Here is a 17,503-nt window from a genome sequence, read left to right as displayed (position 1 = left end):
CCATAGTGATGCTATGTTGTAATCGCGCTGTCCCGCGTTAACAAACAAGCGCTTCTTTCATCAATCATCTTAATTGGCGACCGACATTTTTTTTAACCTGCTACCTTTTTTTTGTCTGTCGTGGAAATAGCAAGGCAAACAATGCATATTTGAACATTTTAGTTTGCTTCTACAGTCGTCAAGAAGAAACTTTAAAGATGTACCCCCTCACGAAGGAACTAGCTGAGGTTTTTGCGGACTCTGATAATGAAGAAACGTTTTACGGTTTTGATGAGGAAGAGCTGAGCGACCAAAGCTATCAGGTACACCTTCGGGATTATTTTGTGTCATGTCTTTTTTTTTTAATACAAATTAACATTAACATTTAATTTAAAAGTGTGTGTTTATTATTACATCATATGTTGATATACTAAGACTTGAGACACCTGCCAAATATAACATAATTGGACTGACTGACACTGTGTCATTGCTTAAGAAGTACAAGCATCAGGACTTTCAATATAATCCTCAATTATCTTGATTTATGGCGCTTTAATGTCTTCTGTTCTATGGTAAATGTGTTTTTTCTCCATTATAGAATACTGACATGCAAGATGAAGATCAAGACTGTGCCCCCAAGCAGCAGAAAGCCATGTCCAAAACCTTCAGGCTGAGGGTGGCGTTCCGCTCAGTTCCGTCCAGCCAGAAATCCACTGATGATGATGATGAAGAGGACAATGGAGAGAGGAAGAAAAGGACAGGGGTGAAGACAAGTCAGGCAAAGGAGTACAAACATATTAAATCAGAAGAAGACAAGATGAGAGCGTCCGATGAGGCTGAGGATGTGTCCGACTCTTTCCTTGCTAAAAGAGAACAAAACATCAGAGCCAACAAAGCGATGGTAAGATGGAGGAACGGTTCAATGCTTGTCTAGCTTTGACCTCTTGCTTCTCTGACGGCAGCTCGCCCAGCTAATGGCGGACCTGCAAAAACTGCCTGGAGGTGTTGGTATCCTGAAAAAACAAGGAAAGCAGCCCAAAGAGAGAAACTCTGTGAGTATATGATGGAACGCGTCATTGATCAAGGGGAGACTCGATACCATGTCATCGTGACAAAGATGATACAGGAACTTCTAAAGCGTCCAGTGAGTTCAAGCTAGGTCAGGGGTCAACGTTACTTAGTATGGAACTGCACTGTATCAATTTTGGAAGCGTTCCCAACATTTTGACCTTCTAATCTCACAACTATTACGACTATTGTATTGACCCAAATACAAATTCCGTAACGTAGGGTTCCTTAAAGGGAGAGTTCGGATATTTTAACATGAACTTGTATGACACCAACACCAGCTTACCTCCCACTTGGTCTCCTCAGTCCAGTTCTTGTTATATTTTGGTGATGAACGTAGTTCCAGGTAGTCTCTGGGGTGACACATGACTTTGACACCAATAGCTACAGTATGTAGCGCATTTAACTTTAAAGTGCATGCTAAAGCTGCTGGAGGCTAACCACTCACAATCTTTAAAGCTCATTTTTTGGCCCTTTGTATTGAGTTGTGGACTCCTACAGAGCAGCTACATACAATAACCATCCACAAAGCTTTCTAGTTCTTCCAGAATCTGCACCTATTCAGCTGTATTTCTTTGGATTTCATGGATTTCCTGTGAAAATTGTCTTTTTTTTATTACACCTAAGGTCCGCCTCCAGGCACGCCCACTTTGCTGTGGTTGGTCACACTCCCGAGTACATAGAAAACCTTATGGTTTGTTGCCGCTAACTTTATAGGAGTTGATAATAAAAAGGGATTTATCTTTTTAAAATGTCGGCTTTTAACATACAGCCATGTGTGTTGGATCCCGAATCCGATCTGGAAGTAGAGACTGGGCAATTTGAAGTATCTCAAGAAAAGAGGTTACTTCAAGATGTCTCTCAATGGTAAGTAGCTTTAGCATTTTAGCGTTAGGTACTGTATTCTACAGCATCAGTAATGTCAAAATGCGGCCACTAATTGTTGTGGGAAATGGCTACTAGCAAACCTGCACTTTTGCTACATGACTTACATAAAATAAACACAGTTAGGACACTGATAAATTACTAACTGCTGGCTCAGTCCACACGACCAAGTAATGTTCAGCAAGTTTGTCGGGAATCAAGAACTCCAACCACTTGTGCCTGATGGTGGCGTCGTTAGAAAATGTAAACAAATGTGGCTATGCTAGCAAGTAAACAGAATAGTGGAGCGCTTATACAACTTACAGACATGCCCATATAAGGAAGTCTGCCCCTCTGTGACATCACAAAGGGGCAATTTTATGACTCCTATTTAAACCGAACATTTTGAGCCATCCCAAAGTTCTTTCAGGGCTCACTTTCAAATGTGCAAACCTCATTATCTGAAACTTTGGCGTGGTTTAACACAAAAATACAACATTCTAACTACATTTATAGGTCAGAGAAGTGGAAAAAGCGTAATAGGTCCCCTTTAAATGTAGCTACTGCCATCTTGTGGAGATGGAAGACTGCTCTAATAGTGTTGAAGTGTCTTCAAGGTTGGTAGGTCTGCACATTATTAGCCATTAACACGGATTAAGATATAATGTATATGAATTACAGCAGCAACAACCACCCCGCTCTGGAAGGGAGCCCAGGAAGAACCCAGAGAGGGCATCCCGCAGACAGACCCGCTCCATGGGAGGATGCGAGGTACTCACTGACCCACAAGAGGCAGATGTAGAGCTCACCTTGGAGGAGGAGCTTCTGGAGGTGAGTTGTATAGGACATCTGTGTCTTATTTGTCTTATCGAACTTGGTGTCGCAAGGTGTGAGAAGAGTTACCGTTTTAGCTTCATTCATTCATTTTCTACTTCTTTTTCCTCACGAGGGTCGCGGGGGTGCTGGAGCTTATCCCAGCTGTCTTTGGGCGAGAGGCGGGGTACACCCTGGACTGGTGGCCAGCCAATCACAGGGCACATATAGACAAACAACCATTCACACTCACATTCATACCTATGGACAATTTGGAGTCGCCAATTAACCTAGCATGTTTTTGGAATGTGGGAGGAAACCGGAGTACCCGGAGAAAACCCACGCATGCACGGGGAGAACATGCAAACTCCACACAGAGATGGCAGAGGGTGGGGTCTCCTAGCTGTGAGGTCTGCGCGCTAACCACTAGACCGCAGTGCCGCCCCGTTTTAGCTTATCCTACGTTATTCATCTCAAGTATGTGTGTGTTTCAGGTCCGTCGGGCTCCACAGAGACGTGGGACCCCGCGACCCAGTCAGACCAAACCTCACATTATCAGGCCTGTGGAGGAAATCACAGACGATGAGCTTCAGCTGGTGGCGGACAACATGACCGAGAAGGTCTACAACAGAGTAACAGTAGGTTCTGGTCCTACCTGTCTCACTCGGTAACATGTGGAAACCAAGCAATTACTTCACCACCAGATGGCAGTCTCACTCATACTGTAGTAAGACCTCATGCTTCCTACAGAGGAACCTGTCAAGGTTGAGCTTACTGTATTTGTTTATATGTAGGGCCTGAACACAGAGCATTGAAAATGCTGTATGTTATTATTATTACATGCATTTTCGAGGGCCTTAACATGCATGAAAATGCAATGTTTTGATAGCAAATCGTATTTCGCCATCCGGCATCTTAAAACATTTTAACTGTTTCAAATAACATTATAACATTTTTTAACTTGTACAAGTGCAAGAAGATGCTTAGCAGTTGACAATAAAAGCCATATTGTGCTGAGTAACCAGGACAGAGATGTGTGTACCACTGAATAAACCGCCGTTTCTGATTCTGTGGTTTTTCCCACTTTGCTATTACAAGAAAGTAAGGAAAAAAGCCAAAAATCAGACTGTGTAATTTGGTTTTCAGGGCTCCACATGTCATCAGTGTCGACAGAAGACTGTTGATACAAAGACCTGCTGCCGAAATGAGGCGTGCCGGGGCATCCAGGGTCAGTTCTGCGGGCCGTGCCTGAGGAACCGATACGGGGAGGACACCAGGAAGGCCCTGCTTGATCCGGTTTGACATCTCCCACAGCAACATATAAAACATAAACATGGAAAAATTGTGTCCTTTACAGTTTATTTGGCAGTTGTTAAACAAAACAGTTGTCATTGCTACCTATGGGAATGCAAAATTCAGATTATGTTTTAATCACCTCTTTTTCATTTCCACAGGACTGGCATTGCCCTCCCTGCCGAGGCATTTGCAACTGCAGTTTCTGCCGCCAGCGAGAAGGGCGCTGCCCCACTGGGATCCTGTTCCCTCTGGCCCAATACCACGGCTTCTCAGACGTCCACTCATACCTCAGCAGGTAAAAGAAAAACATCATTATACCTTTTCAGTGATGAAATGTACAATATCTTCTTTCAGCCTCTGCAACAAGCTGAAGAGTGAGAGCGATGGCTGAGATGAGGAGTTATTGTGTGCGATTTTTAACAAATAAAGATATATTTTTTTGACAATTTACATGGGCCATCTGCTGTTTTTGAGGATCAAAGTCACAGAGTCTCTATATGGCAGGAGTGTGCTGCTGTTCTTGTATCTACCATGGGTGTCATGAGACAAGACAATGATTTTGTGATATGGTAGCGGCCCCACCACCACCCACTAATGAAAAAAGGGCACATTTCCGTCATGACATTCTATGGAACAGATGCGAGCGACAAGGTGCTGAAACCAATGCCTGTTAGGAGGGGATAGAGACCAGAAAAACATACATTCAGTCACTTGTACTGAGGCAGTCAAAATTATCTACATTATTTAATTTATGTAGTTTTATGTAATTTATCTAGTGGTTAGCGCGCAGACCTCACAGCTAGGAGACCAGGGTTCAATTCCCACCCTCTGTGTGGAGTTTGCATGTTCTCCCCGTGCATGCGTGGGTTTTCTCCGGGTACTCCGGTTTCCTCCCACATTCCAAAAACATGCTAGGTTAATTGGTGACTCCAAATTGTCCATAGGTATGAATGTGAGTGTGAATGGTTGTTTGTCTATATGTGCCCTGTGATTGGCTGGCGACCAGTCCAGGGTGTACCCCGCCTTTCGCCCGAAGACAGCTGGGATAGGCTACAGCACCCCCCGCGACCCTCGTGAGGATAAGCGGTAGAAAATGAATGAATGAATGAATGGTTAATTAATTTATCGTCGTAAACCTTTTGACACCCCTACTATCTACGGCAAATAAGCACGCCAAAGATCCTGGATGTGACAGCACGGCGCTGCGGCTTTAAATAACAATATACAGTAAAAACGACAAAGATTCTTGTCAGGAGGGCTCCGCTGTTTTTAAACATAATACTGCAAACATGCCAACCACAGATCCTTAATATGACAGGAATGCTGCTGTTTTTCATGGTATCTGCCATCAAAAGATCATTTATACGACAGGAGGGCTGTGCAGTTTAAAAGTATCGACAGCAAAAACCCTGTATCCTCATTGTTTTTGAGGATCTGCAAAAATTCTAGTTAAGATCTATGACAGGAGCGCTATGCTGCTCTGAAATTCACATGTGGGCCAGGTTTGGCTTGTATGGTAATATTGGTTCCAAAAGAAAAGCAAGCAAAATGAGAGAATATTTCAGGTTTTAATCCAGCTGTTTGCATTTGTAGTATACAATATAAAATCCCTTATTTAAACGGGTGAAAATGAAAAAAAAGAGCACTTGTAAAATGACAATAGTCTATTGAGTTTCAAAGATAGAAATTGTGACGTGAAGGAAGACGTTTCCCACAGTGGTGACCAACATCCTCCCAGAATTGACCTAAAAAATAAAAATGCAGCCAAGGTCTGCCTTATGCTGGATACTTTCCAGTTACAAGTCAACGAAAGAGTTTTGCTTATGAACCTTTGGTTTGAGCATACACATTTGTGCCATACAGATATCAAAAATATTTTCACTTGAGAAAAAAAAAAAGCTGACATCAAGGCAAAGTATCAGCTTGTACCACAGAGAGAAAGAGAGAGAGAGAGAGAAAACGTTCTAGGAACAAAATGAATGACTGGATAGACCAAGTCATCATTGAATGACTGAAAGGCTTAACATATGATCTACAAACATGAACAAAAGTAATAACATAAGATTAAGATTGTGCATGAGAAGTGAAAAGGCAAAACTCCTCACAAATGACAACGATGATCCTGGCCTAGACTAAGATTGCTGACAAATATATATTTATATATACACACACACACACACACACACACAGACAGAAACCTTGTGGCCGTTTTTTTGTTGTTACAAATAGCTTGGCAGTGTACCATTACATGTTAAATAGTTATTCTCAGGATAGCACACTGCATCCAAGCTTCTTCAGCTCATTTAATATTACAATTGTTGGATTGTGGAGGGTGGGGGGGGGATCCACTTCTCCCAAAGAAAAATGCTTCATTTTCAGTTGAATGGTCTAAATTTGGCATTTAAGCTGCAATATCGATACTGGATCGTGCCATGGCTGAATGCATTGTGAGCTCAGTGATCATTTCTGATCAGTTTATCAGCTACATTGCCTTTTTCTAAGCTGCACGATGTATAAAAATGAAGGCTATAAAATCATCCGTCAATGACATAGTTGAGTTAGTGTCAACGCAACAGTACAGGTGGTCCTCGATTAAGGGTATCCCGTGTTAGGACATTTTGCGGCTACGAATGCGCACCCATAAATAAAAAAAATACATTTGGGTCCGTAAACACGAGACTCGTGAATACAGTGTGTACCTGCTCAGCCACACTAAAGAAGAACAACATTGTAACTTTTTACACTTCATTATGTCTCCTAAGTGGCAGTGCGCCAAAGAAAAGGAAAGCTATCACCATGGAAGTGAAAATGAACATCATAAAAATCTCAGCGAGAGGAGACAAATCCACCGATTTGGTCGTTATTTTGGTCCCCAACTACTCCACCGTCGTGACCATTATTAAGGATAAAGATGATTTTATGCTAACGAATGTTGGGGGTCATGCAGTCTGTGCACTGTTTTATTACTGTATGTACAGTGTGGGTGATTTAGGAGTTATTTAGGGAAAGTTCAGACTTAAACAAAAATTTTACATGACTCATTGGTAACCGGAAGACCACCTGTATTGAGTTTGCAGATGACAATGTTGAGTGTGTAGTGGAGATAACAATTCAGTATTGTTATTTTATTGCAGCGTCATTATGGAAGATCGAAAAGGGGAACATTAATATAAAATAAGATTTTGGGATGATTTCTGTAAACACATAGGTGATCTGACTTTAAATGCCACAGGTATTTATATGCAAATCAATATTCCCGCCTCGCAACACAAATGAAATAGTGTCTCTTGTTGTGTTCAACCTGAAGCGCTTGTTCGGTGTCTGCTTTCAGACGAGCCCCTTTAGAACGCAACCTCCCCCTTAGTAGCTGGCCCCGTTGATGTGATTCAGGTCCACCTGCACCATGTTGATACCACTGCTGGCTAGCCGGGCTATACTCTCTGCCGACAGGGTTTCCATGGCCACGATGGTGTGCTGGTCGCCGGCTGACAGGCCCTCTGAGCCACCGTCTGTCGCCGGTGAGGTGGGGTCGCCGGAAATGGCAGCGCTGTTAGCGGCAAGCGATCCTTTCTTGTTGAAGTGGGTCTTGATGTGCTTGGAGAGGTGGTCGCTACGCATGAAGCGCTTGGGACACTCGGTGCAAGCGAACCTTTTCTCGCCTTGAGGAGAAAAGAAACATGTGTCAGTATCAGAATCGCAAATGTATACGGCCATCCATCGCTCCAATGCGCTTCGAACATCGCTCCCTCACTATCAAATGTAATTATTACAGTTTTTTTTTTAATACGGCCTCTTATGGGTCAAAAATGCATATCTAAGCAAATGTTACATATTGGCCTAAATTAAGCATTTTCAAGCATCAACACTTGGAAGTAAAATACACATACAGTTTAAAGGAATAAGTGTCAAACTCTGACACTTTCACTATATGAGTTACATTAACGCCCAGTTTGGACTTTTAGGAAAAACAATCAGACTGCACTTCCGGAATAACAAACAAAAAACAGACTATGTACATATATTTATACTGCTATTCTGTATATTTTGTATTTTTCATTCTTTTTTAATAGATGCGTCTGCACCTACTATACCAAAACAAATTCCTAGTATGTGTTTGATCATACCTGGCAATAAACTCTTTACTGATTCTGATTCTGACTCAAGCCCAGAGATCGTCTGTCTTGTGCCTTGTTAGCACTTGCGCATGTGACCAGATACGTGACCAGTCTTGTGTTGAATGAACAATATAGCCCTAAAATGTGCAGTCAATTGACGACAGCTTGTCACATACTAAGCCTATCTATGCCAGTGTGTGTGAGATCTCATTCCACTTTCTGGCATTTTTGTTTACATGCATGGCTGGCTGCATCTAGCTAGGTCAAAGCTATATCATCATCACAGCTTACTTTTTTAAATGTCACTTAATCTTGCTCTCTTGTTATCATAACACTTATGGCTTGTCTTCGAAAAACACTAGTTGTTTGTCCAAGTTGTGCAACAGAAGCACATAGTGTGTGCAGCTTTAGACAGTGACGCTATCACAGGGGTCTCCAACAGGTTGCTCGTGAGCAGATGTTGAGTGGTTTACCAGACAATATTAGCTTCACCTCTTAGTATTTTTAAATGTGTTCTATTTAAACATGAAACCTGAATTTAATGACAAATAAGCACACATAGTGGAGATATGCTCTGTAAACAAAGTGAAAATTAAATGTTGGCAGTTATTTGTCCTTCAAAAAAAAGGCAGAGCAGCCCACCACCACAGCTTCAAAAAGTCTAGATTCCAGCGTCATAGCTAAAGTGGAGAATGATTGAAAATAATGTGAAAATAATACAATATGAGAACTTGTGTGCAGTGTAGCTAAAGATATTGCATAAAAAGTAGAAATTACAAGTGCGACTTGGAGAACGGATTGCGCTTCATCACCTGTGTGCGTCCTCTTATGGCGCTGAAGCTCGTCGGAGCGTGTGAAACGTTTGCCGCAGAAGGACCAGCTGCAGACGAAGGGCCGCTCTCCCGTGTGCCAGCGGAGGTGGGCTCTCAGGTGTGATGTTTTGCCGTAGATCTTTCCACATCCGGAGATGTGACAGATGTGCTGTTTCTTTTTGGTCGGGTCGCTCCTATTGGCGCACGGAGTGAAGGGCAATGTTGCAACCAGTATGGCAAATAGCAATCTAGCTTTGAGCTATGCAGTTGTCCCTCGTTAAATCGCAGTTTGAACATCGCTCATGTTTTTTCAAAAATGAATTAAGAATTTATCGCTGTTTCATGGTTGGCCTATTATTACGCATAACATATTGAAAGACAAGTCATATGCATCAATAATGTTCCATAGATGATACATTATTTTGGTGCATGGCACGTCTGAGATGACAGTGCGAAAAAAAAGTTACTTCTCCTCCTATTCAGTGTGGAGGTGGTAAATTTTGGCTTCTTTTGTTTCCCTTTTTCTCCACTTCTTTTGGAACCCTTTCTTAAGTTTATCTGATAAATTAATTGGAGGCTAACTATTAGCTTGATAGCATACTATGATGAAAGCAGCGGCCATCACATGTCCCTGTAGTCATCCCGTAGCCTGCAATTGAGCAATGTGTTGTGAAAAAAGGAGTGTAAAAGTACGTATAGGGGTTTTATTTCATATCTACAGGGCTGTAACAATGATAAAATCTTGATAAAGTATTAACAGGATTTCTATGCTCTACTAAAAAAAATATTTAATTTATTAATATTGAATCCTACTTGGTGAAAATTCACTTATTGCAGTCAGGCAACAAACCAATTAACCGTGATAAATGAGGGACAACTGAATTCTTGATCTACAGTATACACACACATACCGTCCTTCTCCATCCTTGCAGAAAGGACAAGTGCAGGCTTCTCTGCGATTACGTCGGCCCTGTGGCGGCGGGCTGATGTCCTCGTCGTCGAGCGCTGTGCTATCATCCAAACTCTCGGCACCCGTCTGCAGCGTTTGATCTGCTTGATTGAAAATACAGAGCAGTCAGACAGCATGCATGTGATAATTAGGAAGCCATTAATTGTAAAAACAGACTCTAGTTTTAAGACAAGATGGACAGTCAGAGTCAGCCAAGAACGCCTGCAGACTTTTGCTGAGACATTGAATGTTAGGTAACCATCTTCTAAATTGCCTAAAAGGGAAGCATAAGGAGGGTGTTCCCTTGCAAAAGGGGAGTTATTGCATAAATGTGACTGATCACTCTTACAACACTGACCTCAAAGACGTCAGTAATAAGTCACCTGGTCTGAGGATAACTACAGTTCTTGACAGAGGAGAAACAGTATAGTCTATCCCCTCTCCTTCTTGGATACCAGGGTTTTGCATAAAGTGATTTATGTATGGTAGCTTGCCACAAATTAATTTGGACCGCCACAGAATCTAGCTTTTATTTTTTTGGATTTGCCACCATCTGCTTGCCCTCACTCACATTACAATAGGACTGTCTGAGTGGCTTGAAGTTACAACCCCGTCCAGTAGATGGCAATGTAACTCATTATTGACAACACAGTGCAAACAGCCACACAAGGTAACTCGCAGTGCGAGGCAGGAAAAAAAAACACAACTAACTACTGTTATATGTGGATAAGCAGGCAAGCTGACTCAGCTGCTATTGGTCACACTCCCAAGCATTCCTGAAGACTTCCGGACTACTGCCGAACCCCACTTTCTCATTGTGTCAGTATAGGAGTTGATAAATGAATAAATGAACCCTTTGGAGAGCTACTTGAAAAGTGGTTGGGAGCTACTTGTAGTTTTTGGCGGGACTACCCATGTTTAAAAAAACTCGGGTAGACCACTGACTGGTGGTGGAAAAATGCTATTAACAACTCCAGACATCAGCGTGCTTGTAATTTGCACCCTACTCCCTGTATGTACACACGATAATGCTACACAGACAACTGCTTAGTAACACAAAATAAACACAGTTAGGACGCTTATAAATTGTTACTTACAGCTTGCGCTTCTGACTCAACATGACCAAGTAACGTTGGAAAGCTATCAGAGTTTAGAAACAGTTTGGTGGATAGACCAGTTTCGCCCATGTTCACAAAACAGTCTCGTATTTTTCTCTTACTGGCTCGAAAACATCGATTGCAACCATTTCTCCTTGATACCTGACGCTTTGGGCAATTTAGCTATCCGTCAAACATGACCAAACATGTCCTGGAAGAAGCCAATAGATGCTCCGTGTGAACACTGAAATCTCAGACAAAGCTGTGCAGTGTTTCAGTGTACTAAATATCCTATGTTATAGACCAGTGCGTCCTATATGATGCTACTAATATACCGGTGCACTCTATTGTCTGGAAATTAAGGCACTTTGAAAATCTTATCCTCAGAAAAACCGAATTGTGAGACAGCACCCTCTGCTGGATTCCCCACTGCATACAGCGGTAACTTTAAATCTATATTAACAAATCTATTTATTTATAATTTTGAGAAAAGAAATCCGCTAATATGCAGCAAAGTGAATGCCGAGTCACGAATAGGTGAGAATCGACTGTAATTTTGCATTGTTAGTCCCTGGCAGAGGTCTGTGTTGTCATGTCTCAATGCTAAATGCTATAAACACTGAAAACAAATCTCAACAAGATGCAGAGAAAATCCAGTTAAAATGACCAACTGGTAGCAGTGCGGACTAATGTTAAGTGTTTGTGACACAAGACATATGATGGTGTTTGCAGTTCAGTGGGAGTGGTTAAGTTACACCCCATATCCTACAGAAAATTTGTGCCAGCCCACTAAACATTCATTCATTGGAGCAGTTGAGAGCCAGTTGAACTGGTTGAACCAGTGTCATTCGCACAAAACACAGCACAGGACATCAAATAAGAGATACCAGGGCGTTTGTGTTTGGACGAGGGAAAAAAAAATCATTTAATAGAGTATATCTACTCAGGGGCACTGAGTAGGTCCTTGAACTAATTTAGCCAATAGATGAACAAAGAAACGCAGTCAAGTTGTTCGCAAATCAACTTAAGTGGAATTTTAAAGGCCAACTTCCTCCTATTTGTTCATGTTTCTTAACAACCTTCTCATAAATAGAAAAAAACTTTCACAATAAAATCAGACGTTTTAACCATCATGAAGTTAACTGCATTAAACAACAAAAATGATAGTAAAACTCTAATTCAAGCGTTGCATGTGATCATCCATTATGGCTGACTCGGTGTATGTGCATATGCACGGTAGATTGTTATTAGACAATTTTAAATATTGAAATGGCACATGCATGTTTATTTATGCAGCCCTTGGTGGAAAACATTTACACACCCCTGAAATAGAGGATCTTTGATCTTTTTGCAGTGGGTCATATAGATGATCTTCAACTAGTGTAAAGATATTGCTTGTGTACAGTATATTAGCCATTTCCTGAGGTAAAAGATAAAGCATGGACATTATATGAAAAAATAAGAATAACAACAAAGAGAGAAGTCCGGCCCACCGGTCCTTATCTTTCTGAAAATGCGGCCTCCAGGATAATTTATTTGAATAGCCCCATCCTACAATCTTTTGAGCGCTCACATTTAAAAGGTTCTATGATACACAAATTGGTACATTGATTATACTTGGTTTAAAAGGTATATTTTTAAGTACAACAGTAATTTACAGATGTTAAGCCATTTACTAACCTGCTGTGCTGGTGAGGGTGATGGGAACACTCTGGAGTTGGTGCATCTGGAGGCCTGAGCCGCCAAGCGTGTTGAGGTTTATGGTCTGGAGCCCGGGAATCTGCAACGTGTTGACCGATACACCCCCGGCTGTGGGTGCTGCCTGAGTCTGGCCCACCGGGGCAAGCGTGATCTGTGCCCCTGCTGGACTCTGGATCTGCAGGGTCTGCCAGCTGACCTGGCCGTTGGGACCGACCGTGCGCAACAGGATGGGGCCTGTGTTTGGCATGATCTGGAGGTTTTGGAGGCCTTCCTGGCAGACAGTCGGGGTGGCAAACACCTGACCGCCTGCTGTAGTGATACTACCGGCCTGGATGGTTTGGAGGGGTGTTCCTCCCTGAATAACCTGCTGGGGCTGGATAAGGATTTGCTGTGGCTGCTGCGCCTCTTGGTTGTCCGGCTGTATGGGAACGCCCAGAGAAGACCCTGCACTCTGCTGGAATGTCCCTGCCACCGCTCCGTTACTGCTCTGTGTTAGGGTCATACCGTATGAGGAAGTGCTGGCGGCGGAGGTCTGAGTGGTGTTGCTAGAGGCGCTTGTCATATAACCGCTGCTGGAAGACGTTGGCTGTTGCTGGACAAGCTGGCTTCCTCCCGCATCTCCTCCACCGTTCCCATCTCCTCCTGTGCCACCAGCGCCGGTGCTGATAGGCAGCAGTGTGATGTTCCCATTGAGCGACACGGGCATATTTGCTAGAAACTGTGGCTGGTTCTGCAGGACGCCGTTTGCCAAGGTGATATTTTGGAGGGGGATGGAACCCTGAATGAGACTGGGCATTGCTATGATGTTTCCTGCCCCGGCGCCTCTGTTGGTGGTGGCTATGAGCTGCTGACCATTGGCAGATGACACGATCTGGAACTGCTGTCCGGCTGCACTGGAAGGAACGGCCGCATCTTGCTGGCCGTGGGCAAACTGCAGTGGCTGACCATCTACAGTCTGAAATTGAGGAATGACCTGATACTGGAGGTTGGGCACCACACCAGGGATGGTGGTGAGCACTTGTTGACTCTGTAGTGTTGGCGCCTGAGCTACGACAAACTGCTGCTGCTGTCCCTGAGCGCTGACAGTGGATGCTGCTGATGATGATGATGGGGACAGCACCCCTCTGCTCTTGCCCGCCTCCCCTCCAGTCAGCAGCCCGGAGGAGTCAGTGGTGACGGTGTTGGCACATGACGATGCTTGCACGCTGATGGGGACCACCTGCCAGCCATTGGCACTGGAGGTGAAGACGCCCTGACTCATGTCCAGCTGCTGCTGACTTTGCTGCTCGCCAGAGTCGTCGTTCTCCCCCGGGGTGTCGATGCGGCTGCAAGTGGCCGCTAGCAAGGCCAGCGGAGACGGCTGCTGAGAGTCCTGAATGGAACCAAAAAATTATTAAAATTCTAACAATGTTTGAAAAAATATGTTCTATTTGTAAACAACACCAACAAGTAAGAAAAATACATACAATTTAACAAATGGGGATTTCTTCATACAAAATGAAATTGAATATATACTGCTCATGCTATAACACTAAGACTTTTCCCCAAGTGTGTGAAGAAGCGCTATCGCAGGTCCTTTCTTCCTGCAGCTCTCAGGCTGTACAACCAGCACTGCTCCCAATAGACTTCTACACCACTATGTACATCTGTGCAATACTTTGTTTTTACATTCAGTATAGTTACTCCAGACTCCATTCACTGTGCAATATCTGATCAACCTCCATGTGCAATATTAAGGGCTCTAAATGCAATATACTAAGTTCTATGTGAAGTATTTCCATAATGCCTCATATTAACTCAAGATCTCAGTGTATAGACTGGTCATATATCTCATCTCGTTTCATATTATCTGCATACTGTATTTGTATATAACTCAGGGAAAAACTTGATTTTGTTAATACCTGGGCTGTTTATATAGTTTCTTTTTCTATATTGTGTATTTTGTGCTGCTTAACTGATTCTGTACTCTTGCTGCTGTGCAATGCAAATTTCCCCACTGAGGGATGAATAAAGGCATGTCTTATCTTATCTTATCTTTTCAAGTTTAATGACGTCACACAGTTAAATGCACAGTGGATCCCTGCACTTTCGCAATTCAGCATTCATGGTGCGGCAAATTTGTTAGTTAAAAAAAAAGTTTTCTCCCAAAATGGGCTGTGTTTTCTCAAAGAAAACACCTTATTCATCATAGGTAATTCATAAATACACGATAATACAGGTAAAATGTACAGCATATATGTACCATTGTTAGAAAGCCCAAGGTTTTTACATGTTTATGTCTTTATGCTTCACTGCCAATGCTTTTTCATGAAGCATAGAGATTTCACACTGTACGCTGTCACATGCAAACGTTTTTCACCATTCACTGAGGGTCTCTTGTATTTAATTTCCATTTAATTTAAACCAGGGGGCCTCATCCACAAAAATGTGTTTATTTTTGTGGGAAATAAGTGTGAATGAATAGTGAATAGGCTCGGGCATACACACACAACCCTACTGAGGATAAGCGGCATAGAAAATTGAAAAACTGAGATAAAGCCACTAATTGCATAAATAAGGATATGTAAGAAAATGTATTTGATTTCTATACCGGTTGTGCAGACAGCATAAAATTGTAATAAAGCAAACCAGAAATGAATTACTTTCATTTAAATAAGGTAAATAAAATAAGGCTGTTTAATTACTTTAATAAAAGCCCATAATAATATTTAATTACTTTAATAAAAAGCCCACGTTAAATTATATGTATCTAATTTATACGACAGCTTGTCATTCATGTGTCAACACGGCCGTGAGGTTACAGATCTCCTCTGTTGTCGGTATTTTGCACGGCAGTACGAGCTATCACACGACACTCATCCATATTTATACTTTATATACTGCTTATTTAGCTGCCCCCCTATTATTTTGGCAGAGAATCGAAAGTCACACCCGCAGCCAAAGAGCTAAAACAGGATCAAGGCCAGTGATTGAGCGTAATTAAGTCTTAAGTCTGTTCTCTATGACTGAGGTTGGTTTGGGTCAATGACAGCACACTCATCATTTGGGACTCGTAGAGTGCAACATACAGGTACTGGCAGCCCACCGAATCTTGTCATACTTCCATACAATTATGCACTTAAAATGTATGAAGAAGTGGGTACATTTAAACACAGTTGCTTTAAAGTATTATTTTAGAATGACATTGCGTGTGTGGAGAACTTCTTGAGTGGGCAGGGTGGGAGATAGAGGGGAGTGGCCTTTTTTTTTTTTTTTTTTTTTTTACGACAGCAATGGCGGGCTCGGCCTCCGGTCCCAAAACCCTCCCCCCACCCAAACCCACCCATCTCCGTCCCACATTTTGATTTTACCCTATAAAAACTCACACCCTCCACAGGCCAGGCCACCACCCCCTCCAGTGCCAGCCAAATGGGCCGAACGAGAGGCAATGCGAGTGCGGGGGTTTGCCGGGAACACCCCGTTGTGGGCGAACTTTACCTGCCCATGTCCCACCCAGTGACATGTGCTCGGCGGAGAAAATCAACAACAAGCAGCTAGGTGGAACAAGTATGGACGATGAAAGTGGAGAAAAACATTACAAATAAAAGAAAAAGGCAGTTAACACCGCCGATTGACTTACTTGTGAGTTTCTCTTTTGACTGAAGCCTCCGCCGCTCTCCACAGCGGCCATTTCACCCTGCTGCTGATCTGCGGAAGAAGATGTTTTTTGATTTGTTTTTTTAACGATCACCTCTCATCAGAGTTGTCACTAAAGTCAAGCACCAAAGACTCTACACAATAAAACATTACATGACACAAGGAAGACAAAAAACGCAGCAATATACACGCTTCGTAGCTTTAATGACTAGCTAGCTTACTTGCAATGCTAACGTGAACTTACACGAAAAATGTAGATCATTACCCACAGGTCACTGCGCACGAAATGGTTCCAACTTCACGGATAAAGTTAACAATACATCATAATAACTTAAATTACGTAACGATAGTATAACAATAAAAGCTGACACTAGCTTAAGTGCCTTGGATTCATATTGGCGAATAAGGCGACAGTTGGCAGTAAAGTAGTTAAACAGCAAGAGATGGCAGCCACAAGACGAACAAGTATTCGAACAGCACTTGGAAACTTTACAAATTGATGGTCTACTTCCAATCCACCACTTTGTTCTCACGTACAGCTTTGGGGAAGAAAAAAGTTGACTTACTGCTCATAATTTGCAGACGGGAGGAGTTTGTCTTCTTTTTTCTAGTTGACAACTTTTCACAACTTCACACAAACTTGTGTCGCCTCCTACTTCGCTCCCTCCCCTTTCTATGAAGGAGGACGCTGGTGGGGTGCGTTAGATTTCCTCACAGGGACACGCATACTGGTTTGACTCACTGGTAACGATTAAAATACACTACTTATTTAATGTAAACCATAACGTTGTATTTGTCACCGTGTAATCTATTGGCAATATTTGGTGATTAGTAGTTTTACATTAGTTCGTCGCTTTCTCCAAGTTTGTATGAAATATATTTTTACACTCACTCCTGAGCAAATTCTAAAGATCCTAAAGGTTATGCGACCAAACACAAGTAGTACACCCAAACAATTCCACCTGCGAAGCACGTTTTTTTAAAATTAATAAAGGTACAGGGTGCAGCAGTGGAAAAGGAAAACTATTAACTGTAATTCATGCCATTCCATTGTTAATACAAAAGAAGCGCACCTCTCTTGCAAATGATTACACGTTCATCCAATTAAAACGGTTATTTCTGGTTGTTTCCGCCAACAATTCTAATGCCTCAAATCCTATTGGCTCATATCTG

The 17,503-nt window shown here is 42.4% G+C and overlaps 2 protein-coding genes across 4 annotated transcripts; one reads left to right on the top strand and one right to left on the bottom strand.

The window, feature by feature from the left end:
- Nucleotides 1–86: 86 nt before the first annotated feature.
- Nucleotides 87–4,464, top strand: LOC131106123 (cell division cycle-associated protein 7-like). The gene is made up of 8 exons (XM_058054915.2): nt 87–302; nt 578–880; nt 942–1,031; nt 2,593–2,742; nt 3,219–3,362; nt 3,871–4,020; nt 4,179–4,315; nt 4,375–4,464. The coding sequence occupies exons 1-8, from the start codon at nt 198–200 to the stop codon at nt 4,409–4,411; spliced, it is 1,116 nt and encodes a 371-aa protein (XP_057910898.2). The 5' UTR covers nt 87–197; the 3' UTR covers nt 4,412–4,464.
- A 1,105-nt stretch (nt 4,465–5,569) lies between these two features.
- Nucleotides 5,570–17,030, bottom strand: sp1 (sp1 transcription factor). 3 transcript variants are annotated; one of them, XM_058055208.2, is made up of 6 exons: nt 16,897–17,030; nt 16,314–16,381; nt 12,674–14,066; nt 9,859–10,000; nt 8,948–9,141; nt 5,570–7,679 (listed from the first exon to the last, which is right to left on the bottom strand). In XM_058055208.2, the coding sequence occupies exons 1-6, from the start codon at nt 16,901–16,903 to the stop codon at nt 7,381–7,383; spliced, it is 2,103 nt and encodes a 700-aa protein (XP_057911191.2). In that variant the 5' UTR covers nt 16,904–17,030; the 3' UTR covers nt 5,570–7,380. The 3 variants fall into 3 exon arrangements, with proteins under 3 accessions (XP_057911191.2, XP_057911192.2, XP_057911194.2); XM_058055209.2 differs by having other exon boundaries at nt 9,859–9,997; nt 16,897–17,029; XM_058055211.2 differs by lacking the exon at nt 16,897–17,030 and adding an exon at nt 16,575–16,875.
- Nucleotides 17,031–17,503: the final 473 nt, after the last annotated feature.

This window comes from Doryrhamphus excisus, linkage group LG18 (genome assembly GCF_037039965.1).
Source record: "Doryrhamphus excisus strain RoL-2023G ecotype Guam linkage group LG18, RoL_Dexc_Guam_v1.1, whole genome shotgun sequence".
NCBI lineage: Eukaryota > Metazoa > Chordata > Actinopteri > Syngnathiformes > Syngnathidae > Doryrhamphus > Doryrhamphus excisus.
The sequence above is the reverse complement of the archived record's forward strand: the minus strand, read 5'-3'. Positions and strand labels throughout refer to the sequence as shown.

Bases quoted from the DNA above. Each gene is read 5' to 3' on its own strand.
- sp1 (XM_058055208.2), bottom strand. The intron at 14,067-16,313 runs GTAAGTCAATCG...GGTTCCATTCAG, and splicing joins GTCAAAAGAGAAACTCACAA to GACTCTCAGCAGCCGTCTCC. The intron at 9,142-9,858 runs GTATGTGTGTGT...GTGCGCCAATAG, and splicing joins TGCAAGGATGGAGAAGGACG to GAGCGACCCGACCAAAAAGA.
- LOC131106123 (XM_058054915.2), top strand. From the start codon at position 198: ATGTACCCCCTCACGAAGGAACTAGCTGAGGTTTTTGCGGACTCTGAT. The intron at 3,363-3,870 runs GTAGGTTCTGGT...TTTGGTTTTCAG, and splicing joins AGGTCTACAACAGAGTAACA to GGCTCCACATGTCATCAGTG. The intron at 4,021-4,178 runs GTTTGACATCTC...TCATTTCCACAG, and splicing joins GGAAGGCCCTGCTTGATCCG to GACTGGCATTGCCCTCCCTG.